This window comes from Wolffia australiana, chromosome 13 (genome assembly GCF_029677425.1).
Source record: "Wolffia australiana isolate 7733 chromosome 13, ASM2967742v1".
Lineage (NCBI taxonomy): Eukaryota > Viridiplantae > Streptophyta > Magnoliopsida > Alismatales > Araceae > Wolffia > Wolffia australiana.
In genome coordinates, this window is record NC_135847.1 from 14,774,515 (window position 1) to 14,795,150 (window position 20,636).

At 49.1% G+C, this 20,636-nt stretch overlaps 1 protein-coding gene across 5 annotated transcripts in view; it reads left to right on the plus strand.

Annotated features, from left to right (window-relative positions):
* The first annotated feature begins 3,151 nt into the window (after nt 1–3,151).
* The window catches only part of LOC144710943 (serine/threonine-protein kinase STY46-like), a 30,542-nt gene continuing 13,057 nt past the window's right edge, over nt 3,152–20,636 (plus strand). For 3 of the 5 annotated variants that reach the window (XR_013583442.1, XR_013583441.1, XM_078584792.1), the window contains exons 1-7: nt 3,152–3,622; nt 4,009–4,123; nt 17,498–17,604; nt 17,819–17,941; nt 18,250–18,316; nt 19,054–19,164; nt 19,757–19,807. Coding sequence is in view for 3 of the 5 variants with exons in the window: in XM_078584792.1 (XP_078440918.1) it covers nt 3,435–3,622; nt 4,009–4,123; nt 17,498–17,604; nt 17,819–17,941; nt 18,250–18,316; nt 19,054–19,164; nt 19,757–19,807 (762 nt within the window). In the remaining 2 variants the exon portion in view is untranslated. The remainder of the gene's footprint in view (nt 3,623–4,008; nt 4,124–17,497; nt 17,605–17,818; nt 17,942–18,249; nt 18,317–19,053; nt 19,165–19,756; nt 19,808–20,636) is intronic. The other 2 variants (XM_078584793.1, XM_078584794.1) reach the window with 2 other exon arrangements.

Consider the following 20,636-nt stretch of genomic DNA (forward strand, 5'->3'; position numbering starts at 1 on the left):
ATTTCCTGTCGTCGTCCTTGCTGTGTGCTGGTGTGCGCTACACAGCAACGCACATGCGCCACCACAACACATTGCACGCTGGGCACACACCTAGCGGATAGAGGGGTGCGCGTTATCTGAGGACTTGGGCAATTTTTGGCTAAGTCCAGTGATGTAACATGACAGTCGGGATTCGACACTTCGTGTTACATCCGGAAGATTGACTCTAAATGCACTAAAATGACGAGAGTTGACGTATATGATTTTGAGCAAATTTTAAAGAGAAATATGATGATCGTCGATGACTTGAGATGCTGATCAATTGGATGACACAAGAGGGGTTTAGTCACGATCAAGCTCCCAATGATCCACGTAACCAAATCGAAGGGACCGATGTGGTGGGGGTCATTCTTCATCCAATAATGTCCGCACAATCAACAATTATGAACTGATCAAGGACCGTCAAAGAAATTCTATTAATATCAGTATGGTGGCTATTCCTAAACCTCACGCTTAAAATGTTCTTGAAGGCGATGAACAATTTAAATCTGCACTGAATGAAATAATTAACATTAGAAATGAAAAGGGAGAGTGGATATGGCCCGCAGGCTGGTAGCTTGGATGTTCGATGCAGCACCTTCGATAAGCAACTACAATGGGCCAAGGGTTGCTTGTAATTCTCGAAAACAATGGTTCGCCGGTAGAGGCCAGAATTCTAGTGTCAACTCGTCAGGGTAAGCCAACGACCGTGGAATCACCATTTTCCATTGAAAAGAGAAAACGGTTCTCCCACAATTCTGAGGAGTTATCGTTCACAATGGTCAAAGCGATCGTCATGAGAAAGGACAGTTAGACAGATCCAACCTAGATGATGGGGAGATGCATTTTAAGTGCACATTCTCTGTCAAAGCCCTGTGATCGGCGGGAAGAGATTCCTTGTGGGAATTCAGCCGTAAGAATGCTCCGCAAGGAAGACTTCTTGCAGGAAGAACCCGAGAGGAAGATGCATGGCGGGATTTTGTTGAGTCCGGCCTCCGATGATGATCTGAATCGAGAAGGTGATCTTGATGGCAACAAGAGAATAATCTGTGGAAGAATGACTGGAGACTTCTAGGAACCAACAGGACGGCTAGTGTTCTTCTTCTCTAAATAGAAAGAAAACACATCACAAAAAACTGAAAAGTGAACCCCAAAGTATCTATTCGGACTGAAATTAAATAGCCAGAAGAGATGTCTTCATCTCCTTCGTTCAGAAATTCTTCTTCTTTAGGAGACCAAAAAACAATGCAACAAAATAAATGCCAACAATGCAAAACGAGATCTTGAATTTTCAATAATCAAGCCTTGGCCTCCAAGCCCACTTCTCCCTCTTCTTTATAGAGGGGAAGTGGCAGTTATGGAGGCCCAATTGGGCCCCCCTTTAAGGGAAAGGCCTATTGGGCTTTCCCCTTAAAAGGGATCTTTAGGGGGAGAAGAAGCCCAACATGGATTTCCTCCCCCTAAAGATGACAATTAAACATAATTGTAATAAAAACACGTACGAGGGGAGGCCGGTACTCATGCAGGAGGGGCCTCCCGATAATCCAAAGACGACGAAAGAAAGAACGAATGTAAAGATACATGACAGGAAACGATATGACAATGTTGCTTCTCAAGCTTGGTAGTGGAACTATAGATTCTTCACGCGGCTGGTTATGGATCAGGGCATCATCGATTGGATGGTCCTCCATCATCAAGGAGGGAGTTGACCGGTTTGAACCGATCCGCCAAGGTCAAACCAACCTATTTTTTTAGTTTTTTTTTGTGTTATAAAAATCTTTACGATAGAAAAATTCTCAAAAAGTGCTATAATTCATTTCTAGTATTCTAGAATAAAAAATCTTAAAAAATATTTAACTCTTTTTATCATTTGACAAACCACATCACAAATGTCTTTGCCTCCAACAAAGTCTTATGCATAAACATCTTATGTACATATCCCTCGTATCAAAGTTTCCACTTATGTCAGGATCATCAAAATAAATAAAACATGATATCTCTGACAATATCCAACAACCATCGATGAATATCATTCATAGTCCAATCTTTTGGTTCGTCGATGCTTCTTAGTATTAGATTAACTTGATGAAAAATGATATATGAAACTAAATGTGTGAAAATTTCCACCTAAAAATAAATGTTCTTGATCCACTAAGACCTCATAACTTTGTCATGAAAGTACCCCTAGAACATAATCATCCAATTTTGTCAAAATTCCATAATACATAAGACCATCCCTTGGTTTAGAGTGTGAGCCATCCTTACTTTTAAACAAAGGTTTAGTATGTATACTGTTCACAACTTATATTTCACTACCTTTATAATGTCTCAAGATGTATGCTATCTCGTGAAAATATACAGAAATGTTTGACTAATGAAACTCCCACGTAGACCGACTTAAATTTAATAATGTTTCACTCTAACAATTCCTTCATCTAATGACAAAAATATCAGCAGTATTACAGTTGCTTTTAATTATGGGATACGTAACGTACTTTCCTTTTTTAATTCAGTCAAAAAGGTGTTGAAATGACGTTTTGAGAAAACAAAGCTACTGAAATTTTACACAAATTTCCCCAGTATTCTGGCATTAATTGAATACGCTTTCCCGTTGACAATTCCTTCGTCCAAGGATATAAATATCAGCAGTATTTCCTTTGCTTTTAAATTCTCGGAAAGGTTATGTATTTCCTGAAATATTTTTCTTTAAACAAAGCTGCCTTGTTTTTATTTTAAATTTATATTATTGCCAGCATAAAATCTTGCCGCCAAAGAAAATCGGATAAGACTGCCACGTAAGTAATTCTAAAAAGCCCTCCGGAGTGTTCACCGATCCGACGGCTGAGAAAGCAGCGACCAGGACGAGTGACGTCACCTACGGAGACCCCGCATAAAGTTTACACCGTGGCGTATGAAACCGTGTCGTTTCCTGATTGGCTGTGGTTGTGGGTCCCGTGTGACATCCCATCCACTGTGGAGGAGCTCACTGGAGTGCCAGATTTAATCGGACGGCCAGGGGAGCTCTGATCGGCGAGGGAGCGTTCTTGACCGTTCGTTGAGTATCCCCCTGGTGGGGAAAGGCGGAGGAATCCTCTTTTCTACGTTAATCGACTGCTTTTTCTGTCTTCGCCCTCGTCTTCGTCTTCCTCGCGCTGCCCCCTCCGCCAAGCAATCACCACAGAGAGAGAGAGAGAGAGAGAGAGAGAGAGAGAGAGAGAGAGAGAGAGAGAGAGAGAGAGAGAGAGAGAGAGAGAGAGAGAGAGAGAGAGAGAGAGAGAGAGAGAGAGAGAGAGAGAGAGAGAGAGAGAGAGAGAGAGAGAGAGAGAGAGAGTCTTGGAGAGCTCGCCTCTTCCACGCTAATGGCGGAGTGAATCTTGGAAGAGAGGGTGAAGATTGATCGCAGCTTCGAGCGATCGATGGAGTTGCTTGTGGAGGAAGTCGGCGAGAGTTCTTCGCCGTTGCCGCGGGGGTTTGGCGCGATCAGTCCGCGTGGAATCAAGAATGATATCTACAACAGGCTCTTGGAGAGTGAAAACGAGGAGGCCTTGTCCAATCCGGAGTTCAGGAGGCAGCTCGACGCCCATTTCGATCGCCTGCCGCCGAGGTGTGTTTTCTTGTCCTTGATTATTTCTTTTTTAACGAATGCGTGTTATCTTTCGCTTCGTTCCGTTGTTGCTTGTTGCACCTTGTTTTTTCGAGCAAGATTTTCTGGATTTAGCTCCCTCCTTGTATCCTTGGATCGTTCTTGGTCGTATCTTCCACTTTTGAGCCGTTTGAGGCGGGTTGCTTGTTTTTCTTTCACTCTAAATGCCTTCTGTTGCTCTAATGATTGTAGAATGGAGGATCCTAATACTTGTAAAACGCGACTGGTGAATTTGCCCCACTATTTTCTTGTTTCTTGCGCATATTCGAATGTAATTTTGTCTTCTAGGATGATGATGGCGGTGGCCTGTCGTTATGACGCGCTTGTTCTTCACGCACCTTTTCCAGTTACTTATTCGATCTGAACGTTGACAAGGCGGAAGACGTTGTTTTGCATCTAAAGCTTCTCGCCAAAGCCATGGATGGTTCAAAGTGCCCTGTCTTCCATTGCCGATTAATTCAGGTGTCTGTAGAAACCGCTATCTGCTCTTTCTTTACCTTGAGAAATAATTTCACTCGAATTCCATTCATTTTTTTCTTGTACGTCCTTTTAAAATAAAATTCACTCTTGAGAATAGCTATTGTAACTTGGTTTTGTAGACTTTGTGCAATATGCATGCTCTTTTACGATGTTGGGATATGAATATTATCACTGCGGGATCTGGGTTGAGATACTTATTTTCTCTTAGGATCTCATTAAATGTTTGAGCATTACGGCCTTGGATGACTGCCTTCTATTGGTCGTTGCAGCAGTTTATGATTTTGGCATTCGTTTTCTTATTCTCTTAGCTCCATGAGTTATGCTCCAATGTCTTAGGTGTCATGCCAATGACACTGGCGCTGTTGTCTATGTTGTTTGCTGGAACTGATTTTATTTGCCTTGAAGAGGTTTATCCCATATAAATATCTGCTCTTTGAGTAAATTATTGTCTCAATATGTTGCTTGGGATCTCAAAGCTGAAGTATCGGATAGGAGGATTGGCTTGAGAGAAGTGAGACAATGGAGAAGATAAAGATGTAGATGGGTAAAGGTAATGGTAGAGCAGATATGAAAGGAAGCCCATCATTGTCCTCATCATTCGTTTCATTGAGATGGATGATGTCCATGAATTGTTGACGGATGACGATGATGACTTGTCGATGTCCTCACTTCACTTTCTAACTCTTTCAAATGTCAAGGACTATGGCGAGGATGATGACAAAGTCGCCATCGGTGGCCAGCCCTAGTGCTGGTGTATCTAAGAGTTCGTACAAATCCTATTTATTGCCCATGCCATCTTTCTAATTCTATTATTCCTCACAGGATTCAACCTTGCATTTGACCCTTTCAAGGCATGGTTTAGGAGTAACATTGGCAGAATAAGAGCTTCCTAATCGAGATGAAATATGATCGGTTTTTGAACGCATTTCCCCCTTGAATTTTACAAATTTAACCAACAAAGTTTTTAGATAGTGTCAGTGTTTCCACAGAATTAGATTTTCTTTGAGACATTTGGTAGTCTGGTACATGTTTGAGGAGCCAGTCTTCCCGGACTCGCTGCAGATAATTATGTGGATAAATATTGCCATGTGATATGAACCAAACAGAAATGCTTATAAGATTTCGGAAGACAGATCACTTGGCCCAGTGAAATCTTATTGACCTGATTTCTTGCTTTGCGTGGAGGGCCCAGCAATAAATTTGCAGTCTCTATCTGCCGCCTTATGTCCTTCATTCTTTTTCCAATACCTCAATGACCTTACTCAATAATATTACCATATCTGCCAACTCAAGCATGGGATCTAAATTTTTTGCCTCTTCTAGGTTTACCATTCCAAAAGTCTATGTTTCCATCCCTCCAAGCGTCTCTCCACCTTCTCCACCACTGGTTGCCAATCTGCTTTTTGTAGGTTACCGGCAGCTAGAGGTAGCCCCAGGTATCTCATAGGCAGTGATCCCACTGGTGTTCCAAGTGCACTAGCACACATTCTGATTTTCTCCTCCTCCTGCGACAAACAAAAACCCACAAATTCTGATTTTCCTCTATTGATGAGCAGTCCTGAGCAATCTGCGAACACCCGCAGGAGTGCCGCCAAATTTTTGGCCTCCACCGATGCCTCGATGAAGAACAGTGTATCATCGGCATATTGTGACAGAGGGATGCCCGCAGGATGGCTCGGCATCTGGAACCCTCTAATACATCCCCTCCCACATACCAAGGATGTACTGATGGCTAATACATCAGCTGCCAGAACAAAAAGCAACGGTGCTAAAGGACACCCTTGTTTGATCCCTCTGTACGGTCTAATCCACCCTCCTTCGGGGCGTCCATTTACCAGCACCGCAAAGGACTGAGAAGTCACACATCGCTTCACCCATTTGATCCATTCCTCCGGGAAACCCCTCCTTAAGGAGGCCCATAGGAATCGCCAATCCAGAGAGTCATATGCCTTCGCAAAATCTACCTTCCACATAAATCCCTTGGTCCCATTCTCCTTCCACGAAGCAATAATCTCCCCCGCCATTACTGCACTATCAACTAGCTGTCTTCCCGGAACAAAGGCAGATTCAAACAGGCCAACCAAGTCCCCAAGCACCCCTTGTAGTCGATTGGCCAGTACCTTTGCAACTATAAGATATATGGAGTTGGATAGCAATATGGGCTGGTAGTCGCCTACATTTTCTGCCCCTTGCCGCTTCGGTAATAAAAATTGGAAAGATTTATTTATCTTTTCCATATTTTCTTGAGGGTTTCTCTGCTCCCCCAATGTGGCCATCACATCCTCTTTGACCTCGTTCCAGAACTCCTTGTAGAAAAGCACCGGTATACCGTCTGGTCCCGGGGCGCCTTCGCCATTCAAACCTGCCATAGCTGCCCGAACCTCCGCTATATCAAAAGGTCGCACCAGATCATCTCTCTGGTCTTGGGTTAGTTGTGATGCCCCCTGGGCCGTCCATCGCCATCTGTTCGGGGCCCCGCGCCGTGACATCGAATGAAAATGCTCCGCCATTGTTCGACCCACTGCCTGCGTGCCGGTAAACCTCTATGATCCACCTTCACTGATAGGATCTGATTCACTCTCTGTCGCCCATTTGCTACAAAGTGGAAAAACCTCGTGTTGGCGTCACCCTCCTTTAGCCAGAGCTGCCGGGACCTTGGTCTCCAATCCATTTCCTCCCTATCTTCCTCTGCCACTACATTTCTCCACCTCTTTCTTTCCTGAATCTCTTCAGCCATTAATGCCTGACTGTCCTCCACATCGTCCAGTTCTCTAATCCTTGTGAGGGCCTCGATTCTCAATCTACATCTCGCCTCCCTTATCCTCCTTCTGCAGCTCTTCAAATGATCGCTCATCCCATCTATGCGATTTGCCATTCTATTAGCCCCTGGCCCCTGCTCCGATTGTGTTCGTCATATGTCCTTTACCTCCGCTCTGAAACCCCCTTCTCGTAGCCATTACTTGTCAATTTTGAAATACGTGGTCCGCCCATGGCCCTCATGAGACTGCCAAATGATTGGTGTATGATCCGATAAAGGTCTAGATAAGGCGCGTACATCTGCCCCCGGGAACCTCTCCATCAACTTCAATGAGCATAAAAACCTATCCAGCCGCGGCTTATAAGCGGCTCTCTCCGAACTCCGCCATGTGTAGCAAAAATCATTGGGCCCCATCTCCTGCAACCCTGCTAACGCCAAGAAAGCCCAGAACTCCTCCGACCTCGGGTCACGGCCCCCCGCTCCATTGGGCCAATCATTGGCCTCCAGCGTCGCATTGAAATCCCCACCAAACAGCAATGGTGTCCCTCAAAACTTATCCACAAGTTCCGCCAGCTCCATCCATTGCCCCTCCCTCAGGCTGGCGTTCACGGGACTATAAACTGAAGATACGATCACCCCCAAACCATCACTCCGCGTCAACCTTACTGCCGGCATAAATTGACCGCGCCATGCCTCCTCCTTCCTAAAGATCGCCTCGTTCCAAGCAATCACCATCCCTCCTGACCGCCCATTTGCGTTCACCGAAATAAAACCCTCCAACAAACTCCCTCCAGCCACACGCCATTCCCCTACTCCACATTCCTCCAACATCGTCTCCTGCAAACACACCACCGTGGCACCCCACTCCCGTAAGTATTTGCTCACAATCCCTCTCCTCTTGGCATCCTGGAGCCCCCGCACATTCCATGATATGCATCTCATGGAACCTGGCACAACCCCCTCCCGTCCTTTAGAGTCTCCACAAAGCCTCTGAGCACACCCACGATTGTGTCTTGTGGTGCATCATCAACCTCGTTCACCATCGCCTCCCTCTCCGGCTCGACTGTCTCCTCGTCCTCAATCTCCTCCATTGCCCTGCTTCTCGATTTGTTTGTTTTCCTCTTCGTCTTGTCGCGCCTTGTCTTTCCCACTCTTACTGCCAGCCAGCCCCCGGGGAAATGCAACCTCCCACCTTTCCCAACCTCCAGCCATATCTTCACTCCGTCGACGTTTTTGATATATAGTTGCTGCCTCTCATAACCAATGCGACGACCTAATAAGTCTCCTTTCAATAGTCGCCTCCCTCTTGGCAACCGCAGGGTGCCCTTTCTCCTGGCCCCTTTTTGCTCGGTCGCTCCCAAGCTTTGTGATTCCATCAAGCCATCACTTACATTCTCATCCTCTGCTACCCGCAAACTCTCCTCTTCATTATTCCCCTTTGCCTCCACCGTCCTGGTCCCTGCCTCCGTCTCTTCCTCCGCCCCTCCACCGATCTTCGCATCCAGCGCCGTCTCCCTTCCCTTGCAGGCAACCTCTCTCGTCTCCCGCCTCGGACCGTCTCTATACGGGGCTCTTGATACTTTGCAGCAGGTGGGGCTGGTGGTTGGCGCTCCATTACTTGTATATTATATGTGCCCTTACAACCCTGAATCAGGACCCGCGACGATGCCACCACATCCTCCTTCACCTCCACATCCAGCACTGACAGATCTGGGTCACCCGACTCAAGGCCCGACGTAACGATCCCTCGCAGCCTCCCGAAAGATCGGACTAAAGCCTCCATGTTCCGGGTGGATCGATACGCGGCTGGTACCCCCCTGACATCAATAATAGCCGGCCTCATCGCTCTATCCCTGACCTTACCGGTCCAGCTGATGCGCTGCCATTTAATTCTTGCTTCACCAATCACCTGCCTCCACCCGCACACTGCGATGTATTCAGTCGCCAGAACTTGTCGGACCAAAACCTCTCGCATCTCCAGTCTCTTCACTTCTGAACCCTCCAGCTCCGGGAATTTCCTCACCAATGCCTCTTGTACTTCCTCCTCTCTCACTTCACCTTCTTCAATCTCCCTAACAATGCACGCGGCCTGGGTAAGACTCACTCGCCTCACAATCAATATCTCCTTAGCCTTCCTATGTTTGGAGGCCGCGTCTGGGCATTGCACTTGTTGATGGCCCACCCCCCGACATTGCCTGCAAATGAGCGAATTACGACAATTACGTGCATGATGCCCACCCCAGACACCTGAAGCATTCTTTCCTCGTCTCTCGTCCCCCCTCCACCGCCTCATTCCTCCTTCCCCATGGCTGTCCACTGCCACCGCCATGCTCCTCCCATCCTGACCGTCTTCCCCCGCGTTTCCTCTCCTCCGTCCAACCCTTCTCTTGCCCCGGCATGTCTATCTTGCCTTGCTTAAAACTTCCTTGCACAAAACTAAGGTTCCCTGCGGGCTCTGCACCTCCCTCTTCAGTGCAATCCTCCTCCAACGTCCCGATGCTCCTCCGCGATCCTCTTCCTCCGATGTCCCGATGCTCCTCCGCGATTCCTCCTCCGACGTCCCGATCCTCTCCTCCGACGATCCTCCTCCGCCGATCCTCCCCCGTCGCTCCACCTCCGACGCTCCAATTTTTTTTTAAAAATCAATTCGATCCTCCTCTGACGCCGATCCCCCTACTCCTCGGGAGTTTTGTTTTTTTTTAACCGCCGAAGCTCCTCCGATGCTCCTCCAAGACCCCAAATCTTCAAGGAAGATCCATTCTCCGACGCTCCTCTGCCGATCTACGCCGACGCTCCTCCTCCGCCGAACTGCCGAACCGCCGATCCTCCGACCCTAAAACCACAAGATCCTCCGACCCCCGATCTCCTCCGACGCTCCTCCTCCGATCCTCCGACGCTCCTCCCTTATTGGAGATTCTCCGACGCTCCCTGCTACGACCCTCCGACGACCCCCGATCTCCTCCGACGCATTTTCCTTTTTTTTTACTGCCGAAGCTCCTCCGATGATCCTCCAAGACCCCCTTGAATTATGTGTGTTAATAAAATTCTGAAGTTCTAAACTAATTTTAAAGACAGGAAGCTAGTGAATCAACTTTTGTGATTAGTTGTCTTTTTTGCCTATGTGTAATTTGTTAAAATTTTGAATTGTAGCCATGTCTGTTCTGAATGGTTATGTTGTATGATACTTTTACCCCGTTTCTTTATCTTAGAGTTTCGAGTAAATCTAAATGGTGGCGTTCGCCTCGAGAAGGAAGTAGAGAAAAAATTTAGGCCTACTGCCTTTTCAGAGCAATCCTCAAAATGGAAGAGAGAGGGGGAGAGAGAACAGAGAGAGAGAGAGAAAGAAAAAAAAATATATAGATAGATAGAGATAGATCGATAAATTTAGATAGATAGATACATAGATAGTAGAGATAGAGAAGGTTCACATGGGAAGTCCAACGAAGCAATGATCCACAATTCGCATCCCAGCCAGACCAAAGGCCATCAAATCCCTGTTGCCTGGCGACTGAGACCCTCCCCAAAACTTACTCGGGCCCTTGCCACGTGAGAGAACCCCTCAAACCTCTGCAACATCCCTTAGGTGTTCTGAATCTTGTATCTCTGAACAAAACAATCTGGTAGGAGCTGACTTCAGTCCTTATTGCTTTATCAGTGGAATTTCACTTTTTCATTTTTCGTAGGAACATGAATTATATATCGATCAATAATAGATTGGCCTTTTGTTACTAGCATGTCCAATTCATGTGGGCGTTCATGTGCCTTGTGATTCCTATGAGCCGGCCGGCATACTGATGACGGCCAGAACAACCACGTGTTGGTTTTGTCTACATGTTAGATTTTGTCTGTCAGTTTTGGTCGTAATAGTTTGATGGCTGATATTTGGTTCTTCCTGGATCTCTGAGATGCATATTCTTCTGAAAAAATGTTGTGCACGTCGTTAGATTCCTATGTTATCATTCCAAATGGTTTTTATTCATAATTAGTAAATTTACAAAAAAGATGTATTTTTGTTAGTGAGATAGTACCCCTCATGGGCTAATGGGCCCTATTCTATAAGCCCATTAGCCCTATTATCATTCTCTCTCTCTCTTAGGGTACATATACCCTCACATGTACTCTCTTAGAGCTTATGTCATTATCTTCCTCCTTCCCTCCTTGACATGGTATCAGAGCTCCAGAGCTCTCCCACCTTCGCCTAGGGTTTGACATCACCCGCAAGCCGCAGCCGCACGCGCAGCCGGAAGCCGCAGCCGCACGCGCAGCTGCAAGCCGCAGCCGCATGCGCAGCCACAAGCCGCAAGCCGCAGCCGCACGCGCAGCCTCCAGCCGCAGCCGCACTCGCAACCGCAAGCCGCAGCCGCACGCGCAGCCGCACGAGCAGCCGCCAGTCTCAGCCGCACGCGAAGCCTCAAGCCGCAGCCGCACGCACAGCCGCCAGCCGCAGCCGCACGCGCAGCCGCAAGCAGCAGCCGCAAACCGCAGCCGCACGAGCAGCCGCCAGTCGCAGCCGCACGAGCAGCCGCAAGCCGCAGCCGCACGAGCAGCCGCAAGCCGCAGCCGCACGAGCAGCCGCCAGCCGCAGCCGCACGGCGCCACGAGCAGCCGCAAAGCCGCAGCCGCGACGCCGCAGCCGCGCAGCCGCAGCCGCGACGCGCAGCCGCCAGCCGCAGCCGCACGAGCAGCCGCCAGCCGCAGCCGCACGCGCAGCCGTAGCCGCAGCCGCGACGCGCAGCCGCCAGCGCAGCCGCACGCCGCAGCCGCCAGCCGCAGCCGCGACGCGCAGCCGCAGCCGCAGCCGCACGCGAAGCCTCAAGCCGCAGCCGCACGCACAGCCGCCAGCCGCAGCCGCACGCGCAGCCGCCAGCCGCAGCCGCACGCGCAGCCGCCAGCCGCAGCCGCGACGCAGCCGCAGCCGCAGCCGCGAGCAGCCGCAGCCGCAGCCGCCGCAGCCGCACGCGCAGCCGCAGCCGCCGCAGCGCGCAACCGCCAGCCGCAACCGCCAGCGCAGCCGCACGCCGCAGCCGCCAGCCGCAGCCGCACGAGCAGCCGCCAGCCGCCAGCCGGCGCGACGCGCAGCCGCCAGCGCAGCCGCAGCCGCGCAGCCGCCAGCCGCAGCCGCACGCGCAACCGCAAGCCGCAGCCGCACGCGCAGCCGCAAGCGCAGCCGCAAACCGCAGCCGCATCGCAGCCGCAAACCGCAGCCGCGCACGCCGCAGCCGCCAGCAGCATGCATGCGCAGCCGCCACCCGCAGCCGCACGCCCAGCCGCCAGCCGCAGCCGCACGCCCAGCCGCAAGCCGCAGCCGCCCGCCCAGCCGCCAGCCGCAGCCGCACGCGCAGCCGCAAGCCGCATCCGCACGCGCGCAGCCGCGCAACCGCAGCCGCATGCGCAGCCGCGAAACGCAGCCGCGACGCCGCAGCCGCGACGCGCAGCCGCAAGCCGCAGCCGCATCGCCGCGCAGCCGCCAGCCGCATCCGCCGCGCAGCCGCCAGCGCATCCGCACGCCGCAGCCGCGCCAGCGCAGCCGCACGCCGCAGCCGCAAACCGCAGCCGCGACGCAGCCGCAAGCCGCAGCCGCACGCGCTGCCGCAGCACCATGCCGTTCACCGAGACCGATTTTCTGGAGAAGCCCCTGTCCTACAAGGTGGCCCATCCTCTTCCGTCGGTCTCGGAGGTGACACTCCTACGGGGCCCGAATCTCTTTCAGTGGACGCGCTTCGTCGAGACCAACCTCAAGGCGCGTCAGCTCTTCAAGCATTGTACTGAAGAACCATTGACAGCCGACCATCCGCATCACGCAGCGTGGGACATTGAAGAGCAGTTTATTCTTGGCGGGCTGTATACGTACACACTGTCACCCGAGTTCGGCAACCGTTTTCCCCATCAGCAGACGGTGAAATGCTTCTGGGATCAGGCGAAGTCCTTCTGCGGCAGGGAAAACGACTGGTGGCGCCTTTATGCTCTTGCATGTCAGGTCAGTAGCCTTCGTCAGGGTTCGATGTCGATCTCTGACTATGCACTTGCCCACAAGAAGATGTTGGATGAAGTGGATTACTACCTGCCGCCCGATGACCCGAAGTTCAAGATGTACCAGAACATGCTTCTTTTGCGGATCATGGGCTTCCTCAGTGGCCTGCATTGCGAGTATGACGACGTTCGTCGTCGTGCCTTGCACCGCAAGGAAGGCCCTCCTGCTCTCGAAGAGTTGGTGAAGGAGCTCCAAGAGGAGGAAAGCCATTTTCTCCTCCATGGGACTCCCTCTTCACGACCTCCGGGTGAGTAGACCGCACTGCTGACTGGACCTGCATCAGCTGCATCCTCTTCAGGAGGAAAGCCGCATTCGACTCTCCCTACGCCCACCTCCGCCGCTCCACCAGCTGGGACGACGATTTGCACGTATTGCGGCAAACCGGGCCACGGGAAGAACAAGTGCAAGCAAAGACTGATGGATTGGAGAAAGAAGAAAGAGGCCGCAGAAGGTAAGGTCATGGTGGCCCAGTCTGATTCGTCCTCCGCCAGTACCTCCTCTGTGACCATGGACCAACTACATGCAGATTTGGCCCGTCTTCCTGACCAGATGGCTGCCATGCAGAACCCGTCCACGGCATATTTCGGTGGTTTTGGTGCGTTTCATACTCCTCCTTCATCAGATGAATGGTACTATGGTCATACGGCCTTCCACTCACCTGTCGCCTCCGTTACTACCTGGGTACTTGATTCGGGGGCTACCGAGCACATGACCCCGCTCAATGCCCGGTTTGTATCATCCGAGAGGCACAGTGGTGGCCGTACTGTCCTCACGGCAGGGGGTGGACGTCTCCGTGTGGCCGGAATCGGGGCAGTCTATGTGGACGGCCTTGGTGTGGTCCACAACGTCCTGCATGTCCCCAACCTGCGGGCTGTCCTTATGTCTCCTCACCGTTTAGTTGATGCCATCTCCTGTTCCTTCCATCTCCAGCCTGACGGAATGTTTCTGTCTGACAAGGTGGGCCGGACTACACCGATTAGGCGGGAGAACGGACTGCTGTTGCTGGACGATGGGGGCCGTTCCTAGTGCTTCTTGGTGCACCGGACACTTCGATCGGTGGCTGAGCAGCGTCGGGGACGTCTTCTCATGGCACATCAGCGACTTGGACACCCGCCTTTCTCGACTTTACATCGTCTTTTTCCGTCGTCGTGTTCTGGCTTGGACCTTAAGACTGTAGTTTGTGACGCTTGTCAGTTAGCCAAGCATCGTCGATCATCGTTTGCCCCATCCATGTCTCACTCCTCGACCCCGCTGTTCCGCATCCACAATGATGTTTGGGGGCCAGCACCGCAGACCAGTCTGAAGGGGCACTGTTACTTTCTCCTCTTTGTGGACGAAGCTACCCGCTATACACGGGTCTACCTGCTGACTGCGAAGTCAGAGGTTGCGCAGAATGTTCGCCACTTTTGCGCCATGGTGCAGACGCAGTTTGGTCGAGGCATCCAGCGTTTTCGTTCCGACAATGCCCGGGGCTTCTTCAACGCTGACCTCGACTCATACTTTGCCGACCGGGGCATCCTCCATGAGTCCTCTTGCGTGGCCACACCCGAGCAGAACGGCATTGCTGAACACCGGATCGGATATGTTACATCGACGGCTCGGACGTTGCTGGTGGACTCCAAGGCGCCTTGGCATTATTGGGGAGAGGCGGTTTTGACGAGTACTCATGTTAACCGTATCCCCACTCAGCTCCTGGAGTTCTCCAGCCCCTTGGACCGGATGACTGTGGCTTTCCCGAATGCTTCCTTGCTGACGGGACTCCTGCCTCGAATCTTCGGTTGTACCGTCTACGTGCATGACACGACTCCAGCACGCACGAAGCTCGATGCCCAAGCTCTTCGGTGTGTGTTCGTGGGTTACTCTTCCCTCCAAAAAGGGTACCGGTGCTATCATCCGGCGTCTCGGCGTTTCTTCATCTCGGCAAACGTCACCTTTGCCGAGCATGAACCCTACTTTGGGGATTACTCTACCTCATCCCGCCTTCCGTTGGATGAGGCTCCTTCAGCTCCTCCCATGGGGTCATTTCCGATCGTGACGCCCACTGCTCCCACTCCACCATCCTCCCTCCATGATCCATCTCCCTTTGATTCCTCCCCGTCGGTGACTCCTGAGGGGTTTTTGGACGTGTTGTCCACCTCTCCTTCGCTTTCGGCCACCCGGACCACTTCTCCACCTTCGGCAGCCCCACCGCTCCCATTGGTCTCTGTACCTTCTCCCTCTTCCCCAGGTGAGTCACCCTCGTCACCTCCCGGTGAGTCACCCCCGTCTCCTCCTGAGGATTTTCCCCCTTCCACTCCCGGACAACCCTCTTCCTCCGGTGAGTCTCCTTCTACTCCCGGAGCATCGTTTGTTGCTCTTCCCGGTGAGTCCCCCCCATCTATTGCTTCCGCTCATCCTCCGTCTGCCGATCCATCCCAACCTGCTGCCGAAGCTGATGATCAGTTGGGATGGCCTATTGCCCTATGGAAAGGGGTCCGTCAGTGCACCCAGACACCCCTTTACCCTCTCTCTCATTATATCTCCTTCGACCGGCTGAGTACTCCCTACTGGCTGTTTCTTACTCGCATCGAGTCGGATCCCATTCCTCGCCGCTTAGCCGATGCTATCGCTTCTCCTCATTGGAAAGCGGTGATGGACGAGGAGATGCAGTCTCTACTCAAAAACCACACTTGGGATGTCGTTCCACTCCCTCCCGGCAAGAGGGTGGTGGACTGCAAGTGGATACATGCCAAGAAGCATCATGCGGATGGTACTCTCGAACGCCTCAAGTCTCGTCTTGTGGCTCGGGGGTTCACTCAGTCCTATGGCGTGGACTACTTTGAGATGTTCTCTCCAGTGGCGAAGATGGAGACTGTCCGTCTTCTCTTGGCTCTTGCAGCTCACTTCCGATGGGCCATCCGACAGTTCAACGTCAAGAACGCCTTCTTGCATGGCGACTTGACGGAGGAGGTGTACATGCAGCAGCCGCCGGGATACTTACTCGGCCCCCCCGATCACGTGTGTCGACTGCGGAAGTCCCTTTATGGACTCAAACAGTCCCCGCGCATGTGGTTTGGTCGGTTCTCCTCAGTTCTGAAGACCAAAGGGTACACACTCAGAGCAATGAAGATGCTTCCCTGTTCTTCCGTCACAGCCCGACAGGTGTCTCCATTCTTGCCGTGTATGTTGACGACATCCTTATCACGGGATCTGATGCTGCCGAAGCCGTCTGCCTCAGCACTGCCTTGGCTAAGGAGTTTGAGATCAAGGCCCTCGGCCTTCTCAGATACTTCCTTGGCCTCGAGGTGGCCTACTCCCCTCGTGGGATATTTGTCTCGCAGCAGAAGTACGCCGTCGACCTGCTGGCCCTAACAGGTATGACCGAATGTGCGCCGGTGAGCACTCCCATTTATCCCAACGTGAAGTTGGGCAAAGGGGAGAATTCCCATCGGTATCAGCAGCTGGTGGGGAAGCTCCTCTACTTGACGCACACTCGGCCCAACATTGCCTTCGCCGTCAACCTGCTCAGCCAGTTTATGCAGTCCCCATGGGAGATTCACCGTCAGGCCGCCAACAGGGTACTTGCGTTCCTGAAGGGCTGCCCCAGAAAGGGCTTGCTCTTTCCTCGCAGCACGGACTGGACAGTGAAGGTCTACACCGATGCTGACTTTGCCGGCTCCGTTGTGGATCATCGCTCTACCACGGGCTACTGCACGTTTGTCTTTGGCAGCCTCGTCAGCTGGAAAAGCAGCAACCAGGACAAAGTGTCCCGCTCTAGTGCCGAACCGAGTACCGCGCTCTCGCCGATGGGGCCTCTGAAGGCCAGTGGATCTACGGCATCCTTCACGATCTTCGCGTGGAGTATGCTGGCCCGATTCACTTCTACTGCGACAACAAGTCGACGATTGCGTTGGCCAAGAACCCTGGACAGCAGGGCCGCATCAAGAACATGGAGCGCAGTCGCTACTTCTTCAAGGAGCGAATGGACGAAGGGATCTTTGACCTGGATTTTGTTGCCTTCACTGACCAGGCAGCGGACGTCCTCACCAAGGGACTATCCCGCCCTCTTCTTCAATGTGCTGTGTCCAAGCTCGGCATGGACGACATCCATACCTCGCTTGCGGGGGGGTGTTAGTGAGATAGTACCCCTCATGGGCTAATGGGCCCTATTCTATAAGCCCATTAGCCCTATTATCATTCTCTCTCTCTCTTAGGGTACATATACCCTCACATGTACTCTCTTAGAGCTTATGTCATTATCTTCCTCCTTCCCTCCTTGACAATTTTCCTCCCTACATTGGTGATCCTAGTTCTCATAGACTCCTAAATTCTCTCTAGTCAATTTTTCTGGAAAAGAATGCTCAATTATTGTTGAATTCTTTAGTAATTAGAGACCATTATCGAATGAATTCACATAACCTGTGAGTGAATTTTCTTGTGAACGAGAACAATTTGTGTTGACCTCAGACTTTTGGGTCACTGTGGAAGACAGAAAAGGCTGTTACCTTTTCATTTATATTTTTTAATGGCCCAAGCTTTGAGTTTCACATTCCTTTTCTGTAAATTAATTATGTGATATGCTGAGTAGCATATTCAGACTAAAGCTATTGGAAATGATGATGTCCGACCTACGAAAGTTTCATCTGCATCATGGGGCCGTGATCTTACAGGTCGAGGGAAGCCATCAGACATCAGGTTGTCTATGCCTCTAAATTCATGCTATGTCATTTTTGTTATTTGGGGGTTTCCAGATGTTTAGCCTCTTGAGATGAGGTAATTATTGTGATTCAGATGTTCCTACACAAAAAATGTTTCGCTCATATATGGAGCTCTTGTTTTTTTGCATGCAGTCACTTTTGAATTGAATGTCTTCTCCTTGGTTGATTATTAATAATGTTTGTTTTAGTAGAAAAAGAAATTGTGAGATTGACTTTGAACCTTGCTCGAAGCTTGAGGACTTGAGTCTGGATGTTAAGAGACTTGTTGATGAGTTTGAAGATGGAGGAAATCTAACGGAGGCATCATCTACGAGGTTACTTCTTTCTTTGTGTTATCATAAGTTTTGTCCTAAACAAAATTTTCCCACACTTCTATAACCGTGTTATCATCATTGTAAAATTAACGAAATTGGTGCTCCATTTTTCATTTCTATCTCATGTGTCTGCCACATCAGTTTTACTTGTGTGTGTAATTTCGCTTGTCACCTTATCTTCCGATGGAATTTATTCTAGTTATTCGTGAATTTCTTGATATGATACTTTCGGATGTAATTTATTCTAATCCTTCCTTTTGATTTCTTTAACAGAATAATTTTGGTTCTTACCATGCTTGTTTTTACAGGCAGATGCAAATTCCAGTTCACGAAATAATATTTTCTACTGCTGACAAACCAAAGCTTCTTTCTCAGGTACGAATTGTTTCTTTTTTCAGTCTCAGTTTCTAATAAACTGCAGCAAGTGGCAATTTAATGTCATAATCGTGTTGACAAACTCATGTACAATTTTCTCTTTAATTACTAAAATAACCTGGACATGGCATGATGGCCAGGGATGGAGTGATGTTTTTTCTTTTGTATCATTAATCTTTATGTTTGCAGGATTAGAATTTAAAAGGAAAGGAATCTTTCAGGCTTTGTTAATTTCAATTTCCTTGTTAGTTATAGGATACGACTATAATGATATATTGGATGTCGCTATGGGAAGTAGTAAAAGAGAAAAATAGAAATGAAGCAGAGTTTTTGTTGAAGTTCTTGACTCCTCAGATGAGCCCCCATAGATGCAAGATTTCTTATACATAATTAATTACTCTCTTCTTCAAAAAAAATAATTAATAACTCTCATAAACCCATGGATTTACTCTGGATTTGGAAAGGCTATCATGATAGTATGAGCTGGATTACCATGTGCTCTCTTACAAATGTGGTTGTCAGTTATGTTCATTAATTCTAATTATTAAGTTCCATCTGTTAGTTTCTAGCCAAAATCTCAAATCGGCTTCAACTTTAATCATCCTTGTTTTAATACGATCATTGTTACCATTAAGAAATATTATTCTTGGCTCTTCGTTGTTACTGTATTAGTTTGCCCTGTGCTCATTCCTACGGCAGCGATCACTGATTGTGCTTCTTAAAATTGGACTTTTCAGCTATCGGCACTGCTATCCGACGTGGGATTAAACATTCGTGAGGCTCATGTGTTTTCAACTTTGGATGGCTACTCACTTGATGTCTTTGTTGTGGATGGATGGGAAGTTGAGGTGAGTTTGTTGCGAAATATTTGGATTATGATGAAATGAACCCCATGGCGTGCATTGCTATTGTTGATTTATCCTTGTCTGATGTGATGCTAAATTTCTCATATATATATTTATTTGTATGTATAAGAGAATTTCAGGTTGATGGGAAAAATTGTCTGCTCATTCAACCAGAACTTCATAACTAATCAGCTCTGGATTTTGTGTTATTAATTTCCATACTGCCTTACCCGTTTCAATGTGTTTCTGGGCCTCATGGTTTATTATTGGGTGGAGTTGGGGATTTTGCTTTCTTTCATTTATTATATTATGAAGTCCGTAAGATATATTCAAAATATAATGTATCTGTTAAGACTAACTTCTAGATGAAGAAAAAGTTTACCAATTCAACCATTGCTTCACCTTTTTAACTTTGATTTTCTGTTTCATCAAGTTCCACACTGCCTACCTTTTTGATGTGACCTGTGTCTGGCCATTTGTTATTGGATGGGGGTTGTTTTCTTTCATTCGTTTGACAATCAAAGATAAGATATGGATGCAAAGAATGGGAACTTACTTTTGTTAGTGATTTCCTTTTGGCTTTTTCTGTGATCAGGAAACCGAGGAGTTAGATAGGGCTTTGGAAGAAGCAATTGCGCGAAGTGAGGTGAGTAAAAGTAGACTTTATTCTCCTCAATTCTTTCATTGTCTTTCCTTTATTACGGTCATATTTTACCTTTTCATTCTTTCATTGTCTTTTCATTCTTTCATTGTCTTTCAACTACAATGAACTATTTTCAGCTACTCAAGCTCAGGAATGGTGTGTACTTTTATTTTGTTTTCTTGCCTTCGGTGCCAAGATGAAGCAGTGTTCACAGTTGGTTTAAGTATCATATATAATCGTTTACTGAAGTTTAAGTAGTTTCATTGTTTATTCAGACTTGTATTTTATATAAATTTCAAGCTGCGGCAATCTATATAATATACAAATCAGATAGATTTCTGACAGCAGCACCTGCAAACCCTTACTGGTGAAGAGAGAGAGAACAACAAAATGGACTTCACTATTCATCAAAAAGATCCCCACGATATTTTTAGGGTTGCAATATGGGCCACTCATACTGTGTGGCTTTTACTGGGCTTATTAGAGACCTCCTTTTGGGGAAGAGAAGAAGAAGATAATGACATAACTTGAACAGAGTACATGTAAGGGTATATGTACCCTAAGAGGGAGAGAGGATAATAGGGCTAATGGGCTTATAGAATAGGGCCCATTAGCCCATGAGGGGTACTATCTCACTAACACCCCCCCGCAAGCGAAGTATGGATATCTTCCATACCGAGCTTGGAGACGGCACGTTGAAGAAGAGGGCGGGAGAGTCCCTTGGTAAGGACGTCCGCTGCCTGGTCGGCGGATGCAACAAAGTCCAGGTCAAAGATCCCTTCGTCAACTCGCTCCTTGAAGAAGTAGCGGTTGCGCTCCATGTGCTTGATGC